Genomic DNA, 23,568 nt, shown 5'->3' with positions numbered 1-23,568 from the left:
AATTCCCAGACCGCTTTAATGACATAAAAAGTAGAACACTTTTATTCATTCATAATGTGGAAGACAAGTTTATGCCAACAATATGACATAATTATTACAGTAAGTGTTCTTTATTCCGTCCCGTATGGGTCACGGTTCAAATGCCCCTGGCGCCATCTCGTTTTGCTTCCCGTTCCTCGTACTGTTGCAAAATTTCTTGGCGTCGCTCCTCCCGGGCAATCTCCTCCAGGCGAGCTTGTTGTGCCAACGATGCTTGTGCTAGCAGTCGAGGGAGATGGTTCATCAACCGATTTACCTCCGGACTCACTTCCAACGCTGCCCACACGGCACTTGGTGGGACTCCTGCCTCCGCCGCCTCTCGTCGCACGTGGGTCTGAATGGCTACTTGGAGTAGAATCGAAAATTCTCTCGTCGCAGTGTCTTCTCCTATATAGAGTTCTATTTGGGCATCGTCGACCTCGGGATTCACCTCACCAACGGGTAGGCCCATTGTGTCTGTGCGCCATCCATGTCTTCCGTTCCTGAGTTCGTGTCGGCAACGGCGCCAAATGTTTACCTCACTGGGTAAACAGGAAGAATACAGAAACTGAACAGCAATGTACAATGTAAATATAAAAGAAGTACCAGAATAAGCTTTCCATTAATGTCAAAGGATGTTCATATTATATCCGTCGTTAACAATACATTACATCTGACACGGCTAACATTACCTCCCTCAACACCCGAAGGTGGTACAATATATGACTGCCGAAGGGGTGCGACCCAACCGTCGCGACTCCAACTACCTACCCGTCGGCTAACTAACTATTGATAATTAACATTACTAACTATACACTTTTTCCCGATAACAACAATTTTATATGAGCTTTTGGTTTGAAGACATAGCTAGGCTTTTGTTAGTTGGGTCCATATTGAGAGGGTCTAAATTCTCATGTTGCAAGAGATTCTTTGTTGCAAATGGACTATTCCTTAGAGCATCATTGAGGTTGAGTTTGCGACCTAGTTGCTACTCCATTTACTTTCTGCATCCACGGACTTAGATCCATAGAGGATTTGACTTCTGGTCATGAGAGGTATCCATACTTAGCCATTTGTTACTTTGAGTCAATTCCTCCATTAGGCTCTCTTAGATGCCAACATTGTTGGTACTTTGAAAACCATCTTTCTCCTTTATGTTGCATTCCTATCAATAGACTACTTTCTTCATGTATTCCTTGGATGTTCCTACTTGACTGCTTCCTGTAAAGGAGACACTTAACAACTGGTAAAGAGGAAATTTACAAAAATACAACTAGGCCAACCTATACCTCTCCTGCTGTGCCTTTCATCTTGAAGCTTGCTTTTTATGCTGAATATTTCTTACAGTTAGAAGATGGCATATTATGTTGTCCTCACTATAGCTCGAGGTTTCCTTTTAGCGAACTAAGGGCATGTTTATTAGCTTTATTGAACAAGCCTTGAAATTACATTCTAGAATGGCTTATAAATTAAGCCAAAGAATTGAACAGCTGGCCCTATTATTTAGAAGCAAACTCACAACCACCTACAAATTACAACTGTGTGCTATCAATAGTAGAAACTAAACTACTACTATACAATGCTGACAAACCGTTATAGTTATTATTAACATGAAGAAATTAAAATTTATCTAATACCCCCTTTAATAACCAAACTAGGTGCAATTCCAAATTTGTCTTTAAACTTGACAAATTTATATTTACCAACTGATTTAGTCATTATGTCTATAATTTGAAGTTGTCACTGAGATTGTTCGTTTGTAATTTCATGAATTGAATTGATAGAAGATATTATTTTTCCAAGCTTAGTCTAGGAAAAATCTATGTTTCTAAATTGTAAGCTTTGCATGCAAGTTAGCTGTTTATTTCATGAAATCATGCAGTGTTCACTCGCTAAATTAGTTTTTGTTGATGTATATCTGCTGCTCTTTATTTTAGCCAGTACTCAGCATCCATTTATGTTTTAACTTCAAATCGCTTTTCACAGAAATATTGTTCTCCAACTCTCTGCTTTAACTAGTAGAAAATTGTCTCCATTCATGGTTAATCATTGTACCTTCTTTAAAATAAAAAATGTCACTGTAATTTTTGACCATTGATAGTTTGGTGCTGGCATATAGGGCAGAAGCATAGTCATATTAGCAAATTACATTTAATGCATGTTGTCCTCATTTTTGTTTTCAAAAATGAAGGACCATTAAATGAAATTTTTGTGAAAAAATGAAAATTTTACTCTATGGCACGCTTTCCGAGGCAGAATTTCGACTAATTCTTGGACTGGCTTAATCCTCAGTCCATCCTCGAACTACGTTTCGAATTTCGTCGAATTCTGGGTTTGTTTGCTATGTCTTTCCTTCAATCAGGTTTTAAAATCCCGACTGCAGGTGGAAAATTTTTCTTGAACTGCAAGTTTAATGATTTCCATTGTTTTGGTCTTTGTAGGGAAATTTTTAGCTTATTACATGTGCACTTTATTAAAAAATGAAAACTTGTAATTTGTTTTAAATTTCCCTTTTATTGTTTGTATTATTTTTATTGTTTTTTGGTCGTTTTTAGTTAAAATAGGGATTTTTTGGTTAAGTTACAAGTAAACTTGTAGTTCTCTCCAAAAACCCCTACTTTAATGGTTTTTACATGTAATAGGGATTTTAAAACCCCATTACATGTGTGCGAGCAATTCTAACTTGTTGTAGGGATTTTATTTCCCATTTACAAGTGATTTTAAACTTGCATAGCTCTCCAAAAAACCCGATTTTGCTCATAAAGTGCATTTTTGAGGATTTTAAACTTGTAATTGCATTTTTAAAACCCGATTTTGCCTTGTTGATGAAAAAGTGACAATTTAAAACTTGCACTTTGTTTCCAAAAACCCGATTTTGCTTATAAAGTGCATTTTTGACATTTTAAACTTGCTATTTGGTCAAAAAATCCCGATTTTGCCTAACATGTTGAAAAAGTGAAATTTTAAACTTGTTATTTCCTCCAAAAAACCCTATTTTCATTGGTTCATACAAATTAAAACTAGTATTGGTTCCAAAAAACCCGAATTGCAAGGAAAAACGTTTTTTTTGAGGATTTTAGGCAAATTTTTGTGGAGATTTTTTGGGAGATAGAAGGCGTTTTGGATTCCTCCCTATTTTCATGCATTGGTAGACACCTTTCATGCCACATGGAGGTTAAGATTGCTGGTTTTTAGGTTTATAACAGCAAACACGTTTTTGTCAAAAAAACCATGTTTTTCTTCATTAAGGATGCCACGAATCAGCAATCTTATGAATCGTTTTGGCTTGGTATGCTAAGGCGTTGAGGTTAGAAAGAGTCTTGGCCACTTTCCATGCCATTTTCCATGCATTTGACACCACGTTTTTCAGTTTGGGCATTTTTTCAAAAACGTGGCTAGGGTTTTGGAATGCGGTTAATTTCTTTTTAAGAGTTCTCCTTCCTTCTTTCAAAGATTAATCATCTTGTTGAAGAAGCATTTTCAGATTGGAGCAAGGGAAGATTTCTTTTTTTCTTGTTTTCAAATGGTTGGTTCTTCCCCAAAAATCGGTTTTGTGAGAGAGATTTTCCCCTTGATATGCAATTTTTGAATTGCATTGTTTTCCCCATTTTACCTCTTTACTTGTATTCAAGATTTTAAATCCCGATTACAAGTTGGATGAAAATAATTGTTCTTCCCTTACAGATAAAAGATTTAACCATCGTTTGTTTAAATTCCAAGTTTCAAAGATGAAAAATACCCATTCTTTCAATTTCGGGTTTTTAGAACTGGATTACATGTTGAAAGTTCTTCCCATTTTCTTGAAGATGATCTTCCCAAAATCTTTTCATATTCTTTTCCATCATCCGTACATACCATTTCATCCACTCATTTCACACCTTCATTCATTTTTCCCCATTTAAAGTCTACCTGCAGTCAGCCATCCAAAACCCAAAATTGGTCCAAAATGCACTCAAAAAAACACTTGAAAATGAGTTCTAAAGGTCCAATTACAAGTGCAAACTTGTGTTTACCCATTACACATATGAAGTTGCATGTTTGTTCCCCGCAATTGCAAGTTAATGCTCTTGTTTTCCCCACACATGTAATGTAACTTCCAAAACCCGATATTCACTTGTGAGCCCATTTTCGCATCAATTTATCTCTTCCCTTGTCAGTCCGGTTTGCACACACGATCTACCAAATCAATGGATTAAGGCATGGGCCTTATTTTGCAAGCAAATTTCAAGAATGGAGGACGATACCGAAAAGAGATACAACAACAATTCATGGTTGCGAGCATAGAATGCTTTCAAGACAAAGATGGTCATGACATGAAAAGAGGAAGGAAACCCTTTCCCTCCTAAAAAGATAGTACTACCCCAAGCAAGAAAACAAGGATGCAAGTTCCCGTTTCAGTTCAAGATGTCTTTACCAATCCAGAATACTTCAAGTTCTAGCATCCTGAAGTGACATGAAGATCATCATAGACAAAGGATGATGCAGTTAGAGTCGTGTCTTTAGACACATGGAATAGTTTTAGTTATGCATTTGTAATTTTGTTTTGACAAGTTACATGTAAAAATATAACTTTGTAAATGCAAGTTACACATTACTTGCACTTTTGTAATTACATGTAAGGCAACTACAAGTTATTGAATAAGTCTTGGTGGTTGAGAGAATCTCTCAAGTTAGTTAGGATCCTCCCACCTTTTTCTCATGACTCCTCTCCTATAAATACTTGAGGGGTCTATTGTAATCTTTATCTTTTGGAAAGCAAGCAAAAACTCTGCCAAATTTATAGCAAGAAGTCTTTGAGCTTATGTATGTGAATTGAAAGCTTTGAAGAATAATAAAGAAGGATTACTCAAGTTTTGAGTCTTTGAGCTACATGTTTGAGTTTGAATCTTTTTATTTCTTCCATGCAAAGTGTTTCTAAAGGAGCTTAGTCTAATCTGATTTGAAGTCTTTGAGCTGCAAGTAGAGAAGATTAATTAAAATAGGAAAATCTCTAGAAGGAGCAGCAAGTCTTTGATCTTGCGTCTATTCTTGAAGAAAAATTATTGTTTGATAAGAAATAGCAGCAAGTCTTTGAGCTTGCATTAGTTCTTGTCTTTGTGTTGAAAGAATAGATTATTCCAGTCTTTGAGCTGTTGTTTTTTATTTGTTGTAAAATTTAGTATAGCAAAGGGTAGATAGGACTTCCAATAGTCAAGTCTTTGAGCTTGATATTGTTGTCCCGTCCCGAAGGAAGTGACGGGAGTCTTTGAGCTTTCAAGAAACTTCATTTCCTTTCTCTTGTTTTCATTTGAAGTTGTTACCATTATTATACATTTTCTTGCTATCACTTTTCTAAGGAGAGAAAAGGATATAGACTTCTTTGAAGAAAGAAGGAAGACTGTTGTCCATCTTGTTTTTATTTCAGTTTTAGATAGATAGGGGGAGCCTTACTTTAATTAGGAGAGTTTCATACTCACACACTATGGTTGAAGCCACAGTTTTGTTTGCTTTCACGAGTGTACAAAATTTTCAACCAACAATGCAAAACCCTCTTCTAAATATTGTATGGTGTGGATTTTACTAGTTTTCTTTATGGTTGTAGGTTTTAGGTTACTGTCTGATTTAACTTGTCTAGGAAAGGACAAATGAAACACCAACAGGGTTGTCGAATTTACTTGCAACCTTTGAACAAAACCTAAAGTACAAGCAGAAAAATCAAAATTTGTAGGTCCCTTGATTTTGTTAGCTAGTCTCATTGTGGAATTAGTCTTATCAACTATTTAGGCATCATAGTGCTTATTTCATTCTTTATAACTTAAAAAGAAAAGAGAAAGTTGTTTTAGTTCTACCTATTTTGTAGTGACATTGCCTTTCTTTGACATTTTTCATGTTTTGATTTGGCAGCATGTTCTTGGGGGCTGGAGTTCAACATTATTTGCTATTGCTCTGCTAGCTTCTGGACAAAGTTCAACCATAACAGGAACCTATGCTGGCCAGTATGTTATGCAGGTGAAATTTTAATATTTTTCTCTCTTTTTAAGTCAGAATGATCATTAATTTCAAAATCAGAATGTCTTCAATTTGAAAAATTAAATTCTGCTAGGTATCACTGAAAATGAAAGTAACAGTTTTTATCTATTGTCCTTATATTCCTCATCAATTCTTGAAGTATCCCTAGACGGTGAACCTGAATTTCAACATAAAGCTCTTCAGTAATTAAGACATTTTGCCAACCCTAGGAGTAGCCTCACAGTTGTCACACAAACAAGGTTATACTGTTTAATTGTTGCGGGACTTTTTGCTATTTACTTGTCTTTGATAGTTAAGTTTTCAAAATTCCATTTTTCTGTTTGTCTTTGATGGTGTAAATATTCTGTATGCCTAATGCTATGTATCCTAAGTTATTGGTTCAGGTTTGTGTTCAGATACGAGTTTGCAAACTTGGTTCGCCAATTCGCAAAATTTTGAAAATGGGTTTTGGGTTTGTTTGGGTTTGTTAGTACAAAAACTATATATTATATTATATTATATAATAATATTATATATATTAATATACAATATTATTATATAATATAACTAAGTTATCGATTCAGGTACAGATATGGATACGGAATTGGGTACAGAATCGTAGAATCGGCAATTATTTTTTCCTTGGGTACGGGTACGTCTATATATATATATATAACTATCACTACCATTATTACAACAATACAATCTATACAATGTAGCTTTCCCATACATAAATGATAAATCCATAATTGCCAATAAATATTCATACATTGTAAATGTAATATCATATTCACAATTTGCAAAAATGATAATATTCAAGTTTCAAAATGTCATGACACAATGAAAATTCAAATTACAAGCCATATTGATATGGCGTATGGGATTTAATCTCCATATTCATATTCATCTGAAGCATCATTTGAACCACTATCCATTGGAATGCCACTCCTACTAGCTATGTCTCCCTCAAGCTCAATAGCTGTCTTGTGTATAGAGACTTGGGCAAGCTGTGCAACTATAGCATCTAAATCAGCACACTCAGGGGCTAGATCCGAATTCCTTGTTGCACCCGCATTATGTTTAGGTTTCTTATGTGACAACAAACGAAGGTTGGAGTGTATGTCGACCAAATCCTCCGCTTTCTTTGCACCCAAACGATTATGTTTGACTGACTTGATGAAGGAGTATGTACTCCAATTCCGCTCAGCTGAAGAAGAACTTGCAACCTATTAAAAGTTAAAACATAGTTAGAAATTTATAAATTATAAAATAATTTTTTTTTAATATGAGCATCATATGGAATTGGAAAACTATAAAAATAAAAAAATAAAAAAGATACATACTTGGGAGAGAAGTTTAATTGCAAGAGGCTGCAAGAAAATGGAGCCTTGGCCATGTACATACCACCACTCATCAACATCCATCCCGTATCTGGCGTGAAGAGCTACAATATCATGATATTTTGTAGATACAAATTGACCAAACTCCCTCAAGACAATATTTCTTGTCTCCTCATCTTGATATATCTTTTTAAAGGCAGCCCTATAGCCAATAGAAACCTCTACATCTCTATATAGTGGCACCCTCTTTGGTGTTGCAAGCATCTCTACACTATAAAATTTTGGTGTCAAAGCAAATGCTAAGAGATGTAAGGGGGTGATCATCTTGTTCCAATGGTCAACAACGATTTGTTGCACAACTTTGAAAAATGTTTCCATTGGGTCATTTTCTTTTTTGTTTTGTATTACTTCTCTTATTTTCTCCACCATGCAATCCATGCCATCATAAATTTCACCCAAACATGGGCGATCAATATCAGCATAACTAATCATGCTCATGATGGGCTCAGTGAAATTCAAAACATATTCCACATTATCCCACCATGTCTCATTTAGGATCAATGCTCTTAACTTTTTGAGCTCTTTCTGTGTTGGACTGCTTCCATACACTCCACAAGGTGTTGATGACCATAGAACTCAAGGCTAAACTCTAGGCTGAATATGAATATAAACACCAAAAAATTATTTTCCACAATTCATGGGTTAATTAATTTGCTCTTTATATCTCTATGCTATGGAAATGCCCTTAAGTTATTTAAAAAAATAGTTTGTCTCTTTTTCTACAATTTTTATGTTTTTTTTTTTAAATGCGATTTTTTCCCGATTTTTTTCCGATTTTTCCAAAAAATCTTATACTCTAGATTTGCCGATTTTTTCCCCAAACGATTTTTGCTACTATGCAGTTGAAACATTCAGAGTGGATGATTCCCTGACTGTACTCATAAAGTGTCATCTTACTTGAATTCTGCAATGCATCTATCCATCTTTATTGGTGATAGGTACTTTGTTTCCTTGTTTGTAGTTCTTTCCTACTGAATTTGGTGTTTGAAGAACATTAGTCAGAATGTTTAAATTTGCATTTGGCTAGCTTTGTCTGTCAGTTTCATCTGTCTTTACACTATTTACTTGTCAAAACAATAATCATGTCCCTTGAGATGAAACGTGTGGTAGATCGATCTGTCTTTAGCCATTTTAAGGTGTACAATCTACAACAGGATTCTGCTAAGATATTATTTTCTTTTCAGATATTTTACTGGGATTTTATCTTTCTTTTTCTGTTACCCCCATCAAAGTGTTTGTATTTGTTTCTCATATAGATAATGACATTCAGGTATTAGTCACTACAGAATCCTCTTATGCCGATCAGATTGATATCACTGTTTACCAGATTCTTTCTATTATCAGGGAGTCCACACCTTCCAACTATTGTTAATAGTAAATTTGTCAGAGGTTTGTTCAGACTGTTCTGAAGCCAAACCACATTAATTCTGATTCAGTCCTTGGTGTTCAGGATCAAGTTACCAGGTTCTTACTTGTTCCTAGGAAATCTTTGGTCTTGAATTTATAGGAACTTGCTTCTTTTCTCTTCTGGTAAGAGTACTTTGATGATGAACACTTTTTTTGATTGATTCGATTTGATTACAACTAGATATCAGTATCTCCTCCATCTAGAGGACTACAACATGTCGAGTAAGCATGCATCTATACCTTAAGCCTCATATATGGGTAAAGTTGCCAAGAGCAGGGGGATCCATTCCATCAGAAGTCACCCAGGGCTTGAACCTAGCCCAGTTGCACCTCCAGGTATTTGAACCTTGGTGGATGGTGTAACACATCATCATCTTCATCAATTAATCATGATGAACACTTTGGCAACAACTGTTTTTCTCTTTGATATGCTCTATGTACTTCCATCTCTATCTTTTAACCATTTCTTCCTTCATTCCACTCAACAAGATCAAATATAAAATCCTTGGTGCTGAGAGGGCTTCCTTCCAAGGGGAAAACAATGTTCTCTCGTAGGATCAAGCTCAGCTAACCCTCAGATGATGAAAACTTTTCAGGTGGCAGTAGCTCTAGGAGAAAAACAGGTCTGCAAGGAGTTTAAATCTTTCATTTCCCAATTTGCTAGTCAATCCATAAGCAAACTGAACATCCATTTAAAAAAAAAACGGCTATTACCTCAAAATGGATACCCCACCCAAGGTCTATTTTTTAAATGGAGAAAATGGAACAAATATTCTCAAAATGCCATAATTTGCAGATTTATGGAAGCTTTTCCAGGGCTGGAAACACTCGGGTTTTTGGTTCAAGAAAAGTAGATGCCAAGTGGATCAATTGATTTACACGTTATAACAAAAGTTATTTCCTTTATGCTTTTGCCTTCAAAATTTACAATGATTGCATATTTCTAGGGGGGGCCTAGTTTCTCGAAAATTGGGCCTGCTTATGAAACACTGGGCTCCTATGTTTAACGTGATATAAGATCTCTCTAGCACTGTGCTAGTATGGGTATCACTTCTTGACTACCAAACAAATATTGGCTGGAATCTTCTTCAGAAAAGAATGGGAATGCCACTTTGTGTCATATGAGCTCAACAAAATTTCTGACACTCGCAATCATGTATGAAGATATGTTAATATTAATCTTTATTACCCATTCCCAAACAAAATCATTCAAGATAGGGGAGGTATAGAATGGTATGAACCATTGGATTAGGAGAAAAGGCAAGTTGTGTCGTGAGCACAAACAATTAGATAAAGTGTGACCATCTAAGCCTCCATGTATTCACTAGGGGTATTGGAGACCTTGACAAACTCTAAATGCTCGGTGTTGATAAGTAACATTCAAAATGATCTAGTCCTCCAATAAGCAACTCATTCCATGCCAATAAAAAATCTAAGTGGACATGGAGCGGTAACAACCTCCACTTTTTTCCAAATACCAAGACTATGTTCCAATGGGATCCTCCGTATTTTTGTCAAAAACCATAGTTCATAGGCTCAAACATGGTGAGTACTAGGCAAGCCAAAAATTTCTAACTTGGCAAAAGATCAACAAAAACCTGACAACTTAAAAAAGTACTTCAATTTCTTTTAAAACACATTTAAAATTATTTACAAAATGTATGAAAATGGGTCTAAAAGACCATGGGGAAGTGTTTTCTATTAGATTTGTTTCTTGAATACGAATCTATGCTCCATGGGGATGCATCCCCTACCTCTACAAGCCCATTTCTTGTAGGGGATTTTTTGGGGACATGTGTAATGTAGCCTTTTGGAAAATGCCCTAGTTTGCCCTAGATTTCAATTCTCAGCCAATAAGGGAGGGTTAGAGGTGGAGCACCTTTATCTCCTTAAAAGGGAAAACCTGCAAACAAGTTAGAAAATAACCTACAAATTATATTATATAAGTGAATAATAATTACAAACAACTAACTATAATGATACATAAAGTAAAGAACGTTTGGTTGTGATGAAACATAAGGAAACAACTATAAATGTAGAGATCAAGATCATAGATCATAACTTACTAATTGGTTACAAGGTTACTTAACCAACTAAAGGAACCCCAATCATAGCAAGCTAGGATGGATAACTTGATAGGGTGTCTTTACAACTGTTCCCCCTCAATCAAGCCACCTTCTCCCACTCACATGATTCCATCCATCACCATGGTAGAGAGGATAAGGATTTACCCCAATAGGGTGCCCTAAGTCTAACCCTCCTAAGCTCAAAGGCAGAGCACCTTTGCGCCCCTTTGGCCTCATGTGGACCCAGCCATAATATGAGGTGGCGTGCTTAGGTGTGACCCTATTAAAGGCAGAGCACCTTTGCACCCCTTTGGCCTCATGTGGACCCAGCCATACATATGAGGTGGCGTGCTTAGGGGTGACCCCAACACCCTTCCCCCTATTTAGGATTCCTCCCTTCTCTTACCATGATTGGATACATACATAAATTATAGAGAGCCTTCTATCTTTACTCATTAGAATTTTTGGCAGCCATGTTCTAATAATTACAAAAATGTATTATTGATCTCTAATATCAATGCACTGCTTAACCATTATTCAATGATTAATTATCTAACTATAGTTGATTACTCTAAAGATCAGATGCTATGCATAAGAAGGAAATGTGTCAGATTGGCCTATGTCTGTTAAAGAAGATAATGGAAAGTTCATACAGCTTTTGCCATCCCTATATTGCTTTTGTTTTGCTGAAGTATTCCACCTTTGATTCTATTCTTTTATTCATATCCGAGTGTAGATCCAGCCAACGTAATTTCTCTTTAGAACTCGAAGGCTATTTATCCCTCTTCACCTCAGGTAGAAGGCCACAACAACAATCGCAACCTTTAGTGGCAGCGACCCCTTTGAAAGGCCGCTGCCCTTCCTTCACTGTTTTTGCTTATTGGGGCAATCATTATTGGTTTTTTATAATTAAACATGAATATCAATAATTAATTCAAAATTCCTCCTATTAGAATATGAGGGGGATATGACAAAGAACATTATCAGGCTTCATATATTAAGCATACATGTTAAGAACATCCCCATGCATACCACCTGTTGACAAGTGTTTTATGACCACAACCACACAAAATAAAGTTTCCAAAGGAGACTGTATTCTCTCTTGAGCAAAATCTTGTGTATGCTAAGATTGCGGAAGATCATACAAGTGATTTCAAGGTTCCTACTGTGAACATGCAACTCTGTCATGCATATGAGTGTTGAAATAATATTAATATCTATTCTATAATGGTCATCTTCTATTCTTAGTGGTCATCTTAGTTGTCGACTTATTTAGCTACTTAGTTTTTTAGTCGACTTATTTCGCTTTGTTAGTGAATTAAGTGAAACTATTGCTTCTTTATTAAAGACACATAGTTAGCTTTTTATTGTTTAGCTTTTTTAAGCTTTTTAGCTTATTAGTTTTCACTTAAACGACTTGTTCTTTATTTAGAACGTCATCTTGTAATCTCTATATATACAGTTGTATATCGTTGAATAGATTATCCAATTATTTGAGCAATCAATTTTTCATGGTATCAAAGCATGAAAATTAAATTTTTTTGAAAGGTTTCTTAAGTGAAAAATTTTGAAAGTTTTTTAAGAGATTTATTTTTTATGAGTCTTCTTTTTCTTGGGCGAAATTTCTTTTGCAGGTCAATGGTTCGGCTAGGGCACGATTTGAACTTTTTACTAGGCGGATTTTATTTTGTTGGGTGGATTTTTTTAACGCGCAATTTTCGCGACTGTCAAAATCGTGATTTTTCCGCAAATTCCGCGATTTTCTTTTCCTACTCCCGCAATTTTAGCCTCTACGTTTTGTTTGACGTTATTTTCATGGTTTGAAAACCCGCGTTTCTACCTGCACACACTAGTAATCATTCAACGACGCGTTTTTATTTAGCGTGATTTTAAAATCGCAAATTTTTTGGCGTCTTCTGCACTGAAAAGCAAGCGCGATTTATTTGCTTTATTGGGTTGTGATTTCTGCAATTTTCACAGCGGCGCTAGGTCCAATTTTCGGCAGATTTTTTTTCTGGTTCTTTTGAGTTTCGTGGCCTTCCGTGATTTTTCGTGGTTTTTTCTGCCGGTTTCTCAAAATCTCTGGCTTTCTCCACGTTTTTTGCAAAAATCGTGAATTTTCTTGTCTTTGTTTTGCCACGGACAGCAATCCGTTGACCTAGGGTTTCAGTACCCTCATATTTTTTTTTACATTTTTTTAATAAAAACAAAATCGTCTTTTTTCATACAAAAAAAATCAGAGGTATTTTTTTTCTACAATTTATATTTTTTCTGATTACTTTCAGGAAAATTTCAAGTTATACATTTGTAGAAAATTTGAATTTTTGGGTTTCTTCCAAACCTCGAAGTTCGTGCGTTGGGATTCTTGTCAAGAATTCCACTCCAGGTTTTCAATTTTTTTTGCAACTGCTTCTATTCTAATTTTTTAAATCAAAATCTTTTGTCTCTTGCTTTCACTCGGTTGACCTTGTTCAACCTCAGTTTCCGTGATGGCATCTTTGACCAACATCATGTTGGAACACAGTCAAAAGTTCAACAACCACAACTACAACACCTAGAAACAGCACATGTTGACCATTTTTTAGTACCGTTGCCTTGATCAACTTGTTTTGGCCAAGGAATCTCGTCCTATAACAGCAAGTGATGATCAAGACAAACATGATGTGAAGAATCGAGAGGCTCTCATGCTTATCAAACTCTCAATCACAGATGATCAACTCCCTCAGGTGCCTTCAAGTAAAACAGCAAAAGAGATCTGGGATCTCTTGAAACGTCTGAAAAGAGCCGAGCTTTCTTTCTGAAGAATATGCTGTCTTCTATCATGATGGATGAGAAATCATCTATCCAGGCACATCTTACGAAGATCAAGGATATCTGTGACCAGTTGGAAGCCATAGGTCGTACCATGGTGGAAGAGGATATGGTAGTGATCACGCTGAAAAGCCTTCCCAAATCCTACGAGCATTTCATTGATACACTCAATATATCATCTACTAGTGTTGATCTGAAGTTTCCTGATCTTTGCAACAAGCTTTTGCAACAGGATTGGTGGAAGAAGTAGTTTGGAAGCAACGCTAGTTCGTCCACTGAATAGGCCTTCACAGCTGAAGTTTTGTATAAGAACAAGGGTAAAGTTCAGTCCTTCCAGCACAAGGGGCAAGGTCAATATTAACAATCTTCGAAGAAGAAGGGTGTATAGTGTAATTATTGTCACCAGTTTGGCCATATGAAGAAAGATTGCAGGAAATTGTTGGCATCTCTGCAATCTAGGTTGGGAGGGTCTCAAGAACAGGAGCAGGCTCATGTTGCAGAGTGTTATGAAGAGAAGGAGCCAGCCTTTTAAGTTTTGTGATAAGCAAATTTCCTGTTTGGTAGGTTTTCATGATTTTTAACCTGAAAATTTGTTTGTTGATTTTCACATTTTTTTTCCTCAAAAATTGTTCTCAAGGTTTAGAAAGATTTCCTTAAAAATTATCATCTGTAATCTGCAAAGTTTGCGTGGGATTTCTAGGTTTTCACGATTTTTTCTTCAAAAATTGTTTGTTGGTTTTTTTATTTTTTCCACAAAAATCATTTGTAATACGCGAAGTTCGTGTGGGATTTTGTGATTCGCGGAGTTCTCAGGGTTTGATGATTTTTTCTCCTCAAAAATCATGCTTTGTTGCAGTCAGTTTTGGGTTGCACTGCTAGGGCGAACATCTGCAACCGTGGTATCTTGCAGCCTGTTTTGGAGTTGCTGGAGCAAACAGTGCTCAGTACTCTTCTGCAAAAGGGTTTGCTGATTTTTCCTCAAAATCATGGTTTTGGGCTTTAGTTTTTCGCATGCACCAGATCTCTAATTCGCGTGTGAGGGCTGCATTAGCTTGGATGGCTTTTGGTACTCTTGGCCATTTACATTCTGCAGATCCTGGGAGGGTCTCCATAGCAGCAGAGTGTTCTTTGCATTTGTGATCATAACACCTGCAGTGTCTTCTGTACGTTATTGAGTATGATGACCATTAGGGAGGGTGTTAAAATAATATTAATATCTATTCTATAATGGTCATCTTCTATTCTTAGTGGTCATCTTAGTTGTCGACTTATTTAGCTATTTAGCTTTTTAGTTGACTTATTTAGCTTTGTTAGTGCATTAAGTGAAACTATTGCTTCTTTATTAAAGACGCATAGTTAGCTTTTTATTATTTAGCTTTTTAAGCTTTTTAGCTTATTAGTTTTCACTTAAATGACTTTTTCTTAATTTAGAACGTCGTCTTGTAATCTCTATATATACAATTGTATATTGTTGAATAGATTATCCAATTATTTGAGCAATCAATTTTTCAATGAGCTCGTTTGGCTTGATGTATGCTGGTAATCCAAGGGGAACTTTACGTAAAGTGGAACAATCCTTCAAGAAGACTTGAACAAATTTGTATTTCCGGGAATACAGCGAATGGTTTAGCAATGACAAGTGTTTTTTGAAATGTTTTCTCAGTGAAATATGCAGAAAGTAAATGAGTGAAGGGATTGAGAGGTTCAAATCTAAATCTAAGGAAACTTAGAGGTTCTAATCCTCCTCTTCTTGGGATTTGCGCGCAAGAATAGATTTTGTCGTGCTCAATCGTTCCAAGGAAGATTTCTAGACAGCCGAAATTTGATCATCTGCTTCTTTTTCTTTTCGGAATTTAGAATTGGAAGCTTAGGATCTTTCTGTAGTCAGTGCTTCACTTGTTGCCAAGTATAGACCTTCTAAAAATAGACTTACTAAAAATAGTAAGTTCTTCCAAACACAAAATTAGGGAAAAGGGGGACATAGTGAAACTTGCTAAAAATAGACTTGCTAAAGATAGATATTGCTAAAAATAGTAAGTTTGTTCAAACTCAAAATCAGGCCAATCAGGGCCACACTGAAAACTTACTAAAAATAGATTTACTAAAAATAGTAAGTTCATGAAAAATGCCCAAATTTCATTGGTAGGCCCTTTGAAAGATTTCCTTTTCTACATAGCCCAAATTTTACTATTCTCACAATTATTGACTTCTTTTCTAAGTCTATAGGACAGAAACCCAAATTGGACAATGCTTACTCTCAAATAACTAAAATTTATCAAAACTCATCCAAACACTAGGGAACTTGAGGAAAATGTTGCTAGACTACCCAAAAACTCAAAACCAAAATACCAAGTGGAAAAAATGTAGGGAGTCCCATTTGGAATGGGGTGATATGTGATTAGGTCTCAACATTTGGCGACTCCACGGGAGAAGTGATTCAAGGCTAGAACTCTCAATTTGAACACTTCCATCCGGGATTGCTTAAGTGTGTGCATCTACACTAATTCCATCTCACAAGACTGTCAAGACTCCTGGGATCATCCATGGCGAGCTAAAAATATCTTTACTTCAAAAGCATCTTGGACATTGTCTCACTACCAGTCAGGCGTCCATAGCCTTGACGAGGTTGTCGCTGTAATTCCCATGAATATTGCTCCACTACTAGCCGAGCATCCATAGCCCCAATGAGGTTATCCGCATGTTCCCAGAGCCAATTTCTTTGATATTTCTTTTCATTTTATTTTTCTCTGATATTGCTTTTTCCATTTCTATCAATTCCATATTTGGCTTGTAAACAATGAAGCTCAGTATGCGTTTGGGAATTGTAGTGGCACTGAAGAATGATGTAAGATTTTCACTAGCCATAACCTCTCCCAAGAAATCCAAACGACTTGGAGCAATTGATTAAATTAAGAGTATAGTTATCTTGAGATTCATGTGTCAAGATACAACTTAGTGGAATAAAGCCAAACTGTGCAAAGTAAAACAACATCACCTCCTTCACAAATGTAGACTCCAAACATTTAGGCAACTAGAAACCTAGACCTAAGCAAAACCACTTGAGTGGACAAGCTCAATGGGAACTAACACCTAACCAAAACCAAAACCCAAAAATGGGAAAGGAAAACCAAAACAAACGAAAAGCAAGCAAAAGCCCAAAACAAAAAGGGAAACCTAATCTAACTATATACAAAATAGGTCCTGAAAGGAAACCTATGGTTGGAAATAGTGCTTGAGGAACTATCCATTAACGGGCAACGGAATGTCCTCTCCTTTCAATTATGTATTATCACCTAGAATTTCAGAGATCTGATATGGGCCCATCCATAACTTGTCAAACCTGTTATGATCACCTCTTCGCTCATGGGCCTTGTCCCAACATAAGATCAAGTCAGAAATCTGAAATGACTTGATCTTGGCTTGTCTGTCAAACCAACGCTTAACCACTCCTTGATGCTTAGCAAAGTTCTCTAAAGCTTGATCTCACTTTTCTTCCAAGTGCAACAACTAGGAAAGACGTGTTTGAAGTTTGAACTCTACCTTCACCTTCCAAATACTCTTACAGGAATTGCAGAGTTGGGATTCTTAGTTGAACTAGAAAGACTTGTTCTTGTCCGTAAACCAGATGATAAGGGGATGTTCCCAAGGAATTGTTAGTCCAGGTTCTATTTGCCCAGAGAGAAAATTTCAACTGTGCCAATCCTTGGGATTCTTGTCAAGTAACTTCTTGATTGCACATAACAGGTTCTTGTTCATAGATTCTGCCAATCCATTACCCTACGGATAGTAATTTGAGGAAAACTAAAGTTTTATCCATATTCAAAAGCTCGATTATAAAATTTCAGACATGAGAATGTAGGGCCATTATCACATACTAATGCATGAGGACATCCAAACCCAGTAATGATATTCTCTTCAAGAAACTTGATTACCACATCTGTTGTGTAGAGTTTCAAGACTTGAGCTTTCGAGCATCTAGTGACGTAATTAGTAGCGGTTAGGATATCCCTGTGCTATGTAGAGGAATGTGGATTGATCATACCAATGAAGTCAAATCCCCACATAACAAAAGGTCACACTTCATTAATAGGTTGTGTTGACGTGTATTTTGTACACTATCAAACACAGAATAAAATACCCAAGGGTACCTTATCCTCTCTTGAATAAAGCCTCTGATTGCTGAAGATGTCGCGAAAAAGGATCAATTAGGATGACTCCAAGGTTCTTCAATGTAGGGTCTCTACGTGTGGATAAGCACCAGTGGTCGTTGTGAATGCTGTTTCATCAAGGGGCCTTACGTTTCCGAATTGTAGGAACATAATTTCCTAAAACTAACAAGTTCTCAAAAAAATCAAAAGATAGGGTTTGCAAGAGATGAATTCTAATCTAATCCTAAGAATGACTCAATGTAGGCTAGACTTGGTAAGATTCTACCAATTTCAGTATTGCCAAGGAATTACAACTTTACTGGAATTGATGCGATCTTCTAAGGTGATTAGTGATTTTTCGAATCATCAAGAATTATAGACACTACCATGAAGGTACATACCAATAGTTCAATAATGATCGACGGTTTAAGCAATCTGTATATCTCCAGTTGACCACACAAGGCGTCCTTACAATCAGTAAGAAGCTAGTGGTTTGGAAATTGAATCTCACCAAAGATCAAGCTCAACACTTAGTCCTTCAAACTTAAATACTACTTCGACTGAGAATGATTCAAGAAAGTAAACAACCATGAAGATAGCCACAAGAATTGCAATAAAACACCATAACTTCAATATTTTATTGATCTCAAAGCCAAAATAGACAACAATTGCTTGAAATTCCTTCTTCAATGCTCAATCTTGCTACAAAATAACTTTCTTCTCTCTAATATCTAAAATCTGATTTCTAATGACAAAATGAAAATGAGTGAGGGTATATATAGCATCCTCAATTACAATGAACGGCCCAGATCAAAAGAAGATCAACGGCTGAGATTTTGACACCTAAACCCTAATTAGGGTTTGTTACAAAAGGTTCCCTTTTTAGTTGAACAATATTAAATGCATAGCCAAATATTTAATTGGCACAAAAATCTAGGAAACATAGACCAATGATAATTAAGGTGCCACATCATCTACAACAACCTCTCTTCTAGAACCTTATTCCCCTTCCAATGCTCTTTCTTAGCATATGCAATGAATCTGGACACAATTCTTTCAATTTCAGCAATAGGAATCTCGGGAAGATTCCTCATTCATTCCTCCAAGTGGATAACCTGATCAAAGGCCTTGAGAAGAGCTGCATCCCATCCAGGTTCGAGTTCTTTGATCTTCTCAATCAGGAGCATAGTAGCAAACATTAGATCCCGTTGCTCATCTGTGATGACATTCTCATCCTTGCAAAAGATGACCTTGACCCTTTCTTCCAACTCTTGAAGGTCCACATCTGTCTCAACTTCGATCCTTCTGCCAAGAATGGTACATAACACCTCAAACACCTTATCCTGAATTGGATGGATGATGCCTTCAACTTGATTGCATTTGGTGCTGATGTCCTCGAAAAGAACCTCCTTCATCTGAAGTAGAGTTGACCACTGGAGTAAATTATTAGCTCCTCCATCCATTATCTTTTCTTGTGCTAGGATCTTCCTTGGTGTTTGCCTGATCACTTGCAAAACAGGAATGATAACATCTCTAGTGTGGGCGAAAGCGGCTACTATTATCATTAGGTTGTGGACGATTTCAAGGACCTGGATAGCTCGGTGGATTGTCTGCATCATTCTTGTTGCAAATTCAAAGGCTACTGTGTGGGATTTGTCAATCCAAGAGCTCATAAACTGAACCAAGCTCTTGACTCTCTCTGCCTCACCAACTGATTCAAGGGGAAGTGCTTGCACAGGAGACACTGCCGGATCCTGACGTCCCAAGGGCTGATTGAGATGGCTAAAGTAGCCTCTCTAAGCACCTCTCTCTCTCTCAAGCTTTCTATTCTTTTCCATTTCTTCCTTAAGCTTGTCTTTAAGTACTTCAAATGAATCGGTTGCCTCATCCAGTGCCTGCTCAACAGTGAGTGGACCAAGCTCATATGTTTCTACATCATACTCTTTTGCAAGGATTTCACCTTCATACTTGTCCACTGTTGGTGTAGCTATCTGTAACTTCCTGGACCCTATCTCATCTCTGATCATCTTGGACATCTTGGGGGCCTTCTTCTTCTCCGTTACTTCCTGAGAATTTCTTACAAGGCTCTCTAAGTCAATTACATTATCTTCATCCTCGATCACAATCACCCTTGTCAGTCTCTCCTTCAACCAATCTGGAATGGCGGATCTCGTCTCTCTAACTTGTATTTCTTTAGGCAATGGTTCGTCTTCTCGGAGAGGAGATGTTACTTCATCATCATTCTTGTCTTCATGGAGCTCATTGGCTTGGGGAGATCGACTTGACGAATGCTGAGGTGCCTTCCTTTTTTCAGGTCTATCATTCTGTACTATTGACTCCATAGATTCATCAACCTCAGGCATCGTCATCTCTTGTCCTTCAACTTGACTTGTCCTTTTCTCATGTCGAGATGATGTACCTGATGAGCGATCTCGATTAGCCTCTTGCTTCTTCTTGGAGGGTTCCCTTTTCTCGGGTCTTTCTTTCCTCTTCGCGCCTCTAGGATGAGAATTGTCTTCACTTGCGCTTGCGCCTCCTTCTTCTGGTCTTTCTTCCAATGTATAAGTCATTGGTACGTTTTGTTCTCTTAACTTTTGATGTTGTACATCCACCCATCTGCGAGTACATGACAAAACTGGAGCCATCAAAACTCTCAAGTCTGAAATCTCAGGCTCATTCCAATCTATCTTCACTGCTTTGTCTTCTCTATCATAGGATGACTGGAGATGTCTGCCACTATCCTGAGCTTGATCGGCCACTCTGTAAACTTTGCATTTCCTGATGAAATCTAAAGGTAATCTGGAATGCATCTTTCTTTTCACTTCTAAATCACTTGAGAGATTCATCGAAAAGTCTTCTACCTGAAATTCGTGCTTGTACTTTCTACCATATGTCTCTTCTATATACCCATAAGGATCAAAATTCTCCCTTAAGGCAAAGAACGTGAATGAATATGAGGCCAACTCCCTCTCTGCATCATCCAAAGCTAGAGCATTAGGACATACCTCAACTGAATTCCCCAATATGATGGGCACGGGAACTCCATTTCTATGCCTGTATCTGAATGCCTTCGCATAGTCTGCCAACTACCTAGTCACCTCAAGTAGCACTATCTTGTCTGTCGGATACCTCGGCAACATGTAGGGAGCCTAAGGACACCCATGAACTCTGATATAAGTAAACTTTTGAAACTGGATGAACCAAGCACCATACCTCTTTATAAGTTCTTGTGCATCTAGAGATAGTCGATTGTGAATCCCGCCTTGCAATATCCTAGTGATGTTCATCGTGAAGGTATCTTTGACTAACTTGTAGTCACTTCCTGGGGGATGATGCAGATGAACATAAGAGTCACAAACTCTCACTTCTCCGGGTCCTCTTCCGATCACTCCTCTGTGAGGTAGTCCTGCATATTCGAAACTCCTGATCAAGGCATATATGACATATGAGCTCATGTGAAATGACTTGGTAGGCTTTAGTCTTCTTAACTGCACATCCAAGCAATGGCTAATAATTCTAGCCCAATGAATTGTTCCTTTTCCTTGAACTATCACTTGGATGAAGTAGAACATCCACTTCTCAAAATAGAAGGCTTGAGGGGCCCCTTTAATTCGATTAACTAAAGTTATCAAATCTCTGTACTCCTCCTGGAAGTCGATCCTATGTGGTGTATTGGGAATCTTGCTCAGGCGAGGACGACTTTTGAGTAACCAATTCTTATTGATGATGCTCAAGCAAGAGTCTGGATCATCCTCATACATCGACCTGGCTCCTTCTAGGCTTTTGTAAATCATATCTTTATGCTCTGGAAGATGGAGAGCTTCACTTATAGCTTCCTCCGAAAGGTATGCCAAAGTGTTCCCTTCCTTGGATACAATCGATCTTGATTGTGGGTCATAATGGCGAGCACACTCGATCATCAGCTCATGGCACTGGACTGCTGGAGGGAAACCGGCCACCTTGATGATGCCACTTTCAATTATTCTCTTTGCGACAGGTGATGGCTTTCCAATGTAAGGGACCTCTCGAAACTTCTTCACACTGAAGTTTCCCAAGTTGGTATCTCCAATGTTGCTCCACTTTGACATGATCTTGGTCTCCAATTCTTCATTCCTCTGATCTTCCTTCATGAGAGCTGGATGACTAGTGGATGCTCCTGCCTTTGGGGTCGCCATCTTGACACCTACACAACATTTCATAATGAGCAATATATTTTGAAGCGAGTAGCAATGAAGATTCAAAAGGAAGACAAAAGATATTAATTAGGAAACTTCATGATAAATCTGGAGTTATCATTTCCTAATTAACTACGCAATTTTCAAAAACTTAAAGTTCAAAATTCAAAACTTCAATAATGGGCCTAGGATGATCTCGCCATACCTCCACTTGAGAATTAATTCTAAAAACTGATGCAAAAAATAAGGAGAATTCGCTAGGCAAAATGTAGATCGAAGTCCTTCCTTTAGCAAAATGCGCCTCCTTTAGTCTTCACAAGCATCAACTCCACCACCTTAAGTCTTCAACACTTGAGGTAAATTCGCTCCAACTAGACCAGATTTCGCACCTCCTTCCTTGCTCCTCAAATCGCACTTGAAGTAATGAATGAATGATTGATTAAATTGCTCAAAACACCCCTATTATATAGGGCGCTCACCATTTCATCTCCCCATAGGCCGACTTGGCAAAATAAGCCAAAAAATAAATAAAATTGCAAAAAACAAGAGGCCGACTTAATAAAATAGATAAAATAATACCTCAAGCGCTCTATTTTCAATTTTAATTTAATAAAAATTAATTTTAAATGCCTTAATAATAAAAAATCGATTTTTTGAGGCTCAAAATTAATTTATTAAATGCCATGCGCCCTTTATTAAATGCCAATTAAATTATTTTTTTCAAATATTTCGAAGTTGATGATTTTGGCATATAATGCGATTTGGAGGATGTCAACGTTGGGATATGGCAAAAAATAATGAATGCCAATGACTTCGCTCTGGTCCCTTGGAGAGGGATAGGAGCACTTTTCTCAATCTAGGCCTTGCATTCCTCATTTTCACGCTCAAACTTCATCTAGGCATTTTAAAATGGCATTTTCAATTGGAGTCTTGAGTTTAATTCACTTGATTTTTTAGAAGGGACTTGCCTTATGACATTTTCGCCCTGGACCCTGGGTGAGGGACAGGAGCGCCTTTTCATTTTTGGTCTTATTTCTTCATCCTTCATTTGTCGATTCTCGTTGTGGAGTGAGCAATGATCTTTTTCACTTGTTCCATGCATGCTTAACTTGTTTTTGCAAGGCAAAATAAGCTCTCCCAAGATTTTTGCCCTGGTCCTCCAGTGAAGGACAGGAGCGCTTTTTCATTTTTAGGCTAGGATTCTCAATTTTTGAAGTCAAACCTTTATTCATCATGTTTTAGAAGATCCTTCCCATCTCGCACAACCTTGCCTTAGCATAATCTCGGAGGGAAATTGTTGATTTTATAAAAATCGCCCTGGTCCTTCAGTGAGGGACAGGAGCACTTTTGAGTTCTTGTGCAAATTCTTGATTACATTAATTTTCAAATTACCCTCCAGGCGTAGAATATCACATTTCACTCCTTCTTGAGTCCTGGAAACAAAAATATTATTTCAAAATGCAAGGTAAATGGGCATATTTAGAAATTTCGCCTTGGTCCCTTGGAGAGGGACAGGAGCACTTTTGCCAATTGTCATCAAAATTCGCAAGTCTTG

General features: G+C 37.1%; 1 protein-coding gene across 5 annotated transcripts in view; it reads left to right on the top strand.

Annotated features, from left to right (window-relative positions):
- Positions 1–23,568, top strand: part of LOC131065753 (metal transporter Nramp6) — a 212,720-nt gene that overhangs the window by 166,214 nt on the left and 22,938 nt on the right. For all 5 annotated transcript variants that reach the window (XM_058000381.2, XM_058000380.2, XM_058000378.2 and 2 more), the window contains one exon: positions 5,902–6,006. In XM_058000381.2, coding sequence (XP_057856364.1) covers positions 5,902–6,006 — 105 coding nt within the window. The remainder of the gene's footprint in view (positions 1–5,901; positions 6,007–23,568) is intronic.

Source organism: Cryptomeria japonica, chromosome 7, assembly GCF_030272615.1.
Source record: "Cryptomeria japonica chromosome 7, Sugi_1.0, whole genome shotgun sequence".
Classification (NCBI taxonomy): Eukaryota; Viridiplantae; Streptophyta; class Pinopsida; order Cupressales; family Cupressaceae; genus Cryptomeria; species Cryptomeria japonica.
Note: the sequence above shows the minus strand (reverse complement) of the source record. Positions and strands in the feature narration are given on the sequence as shown.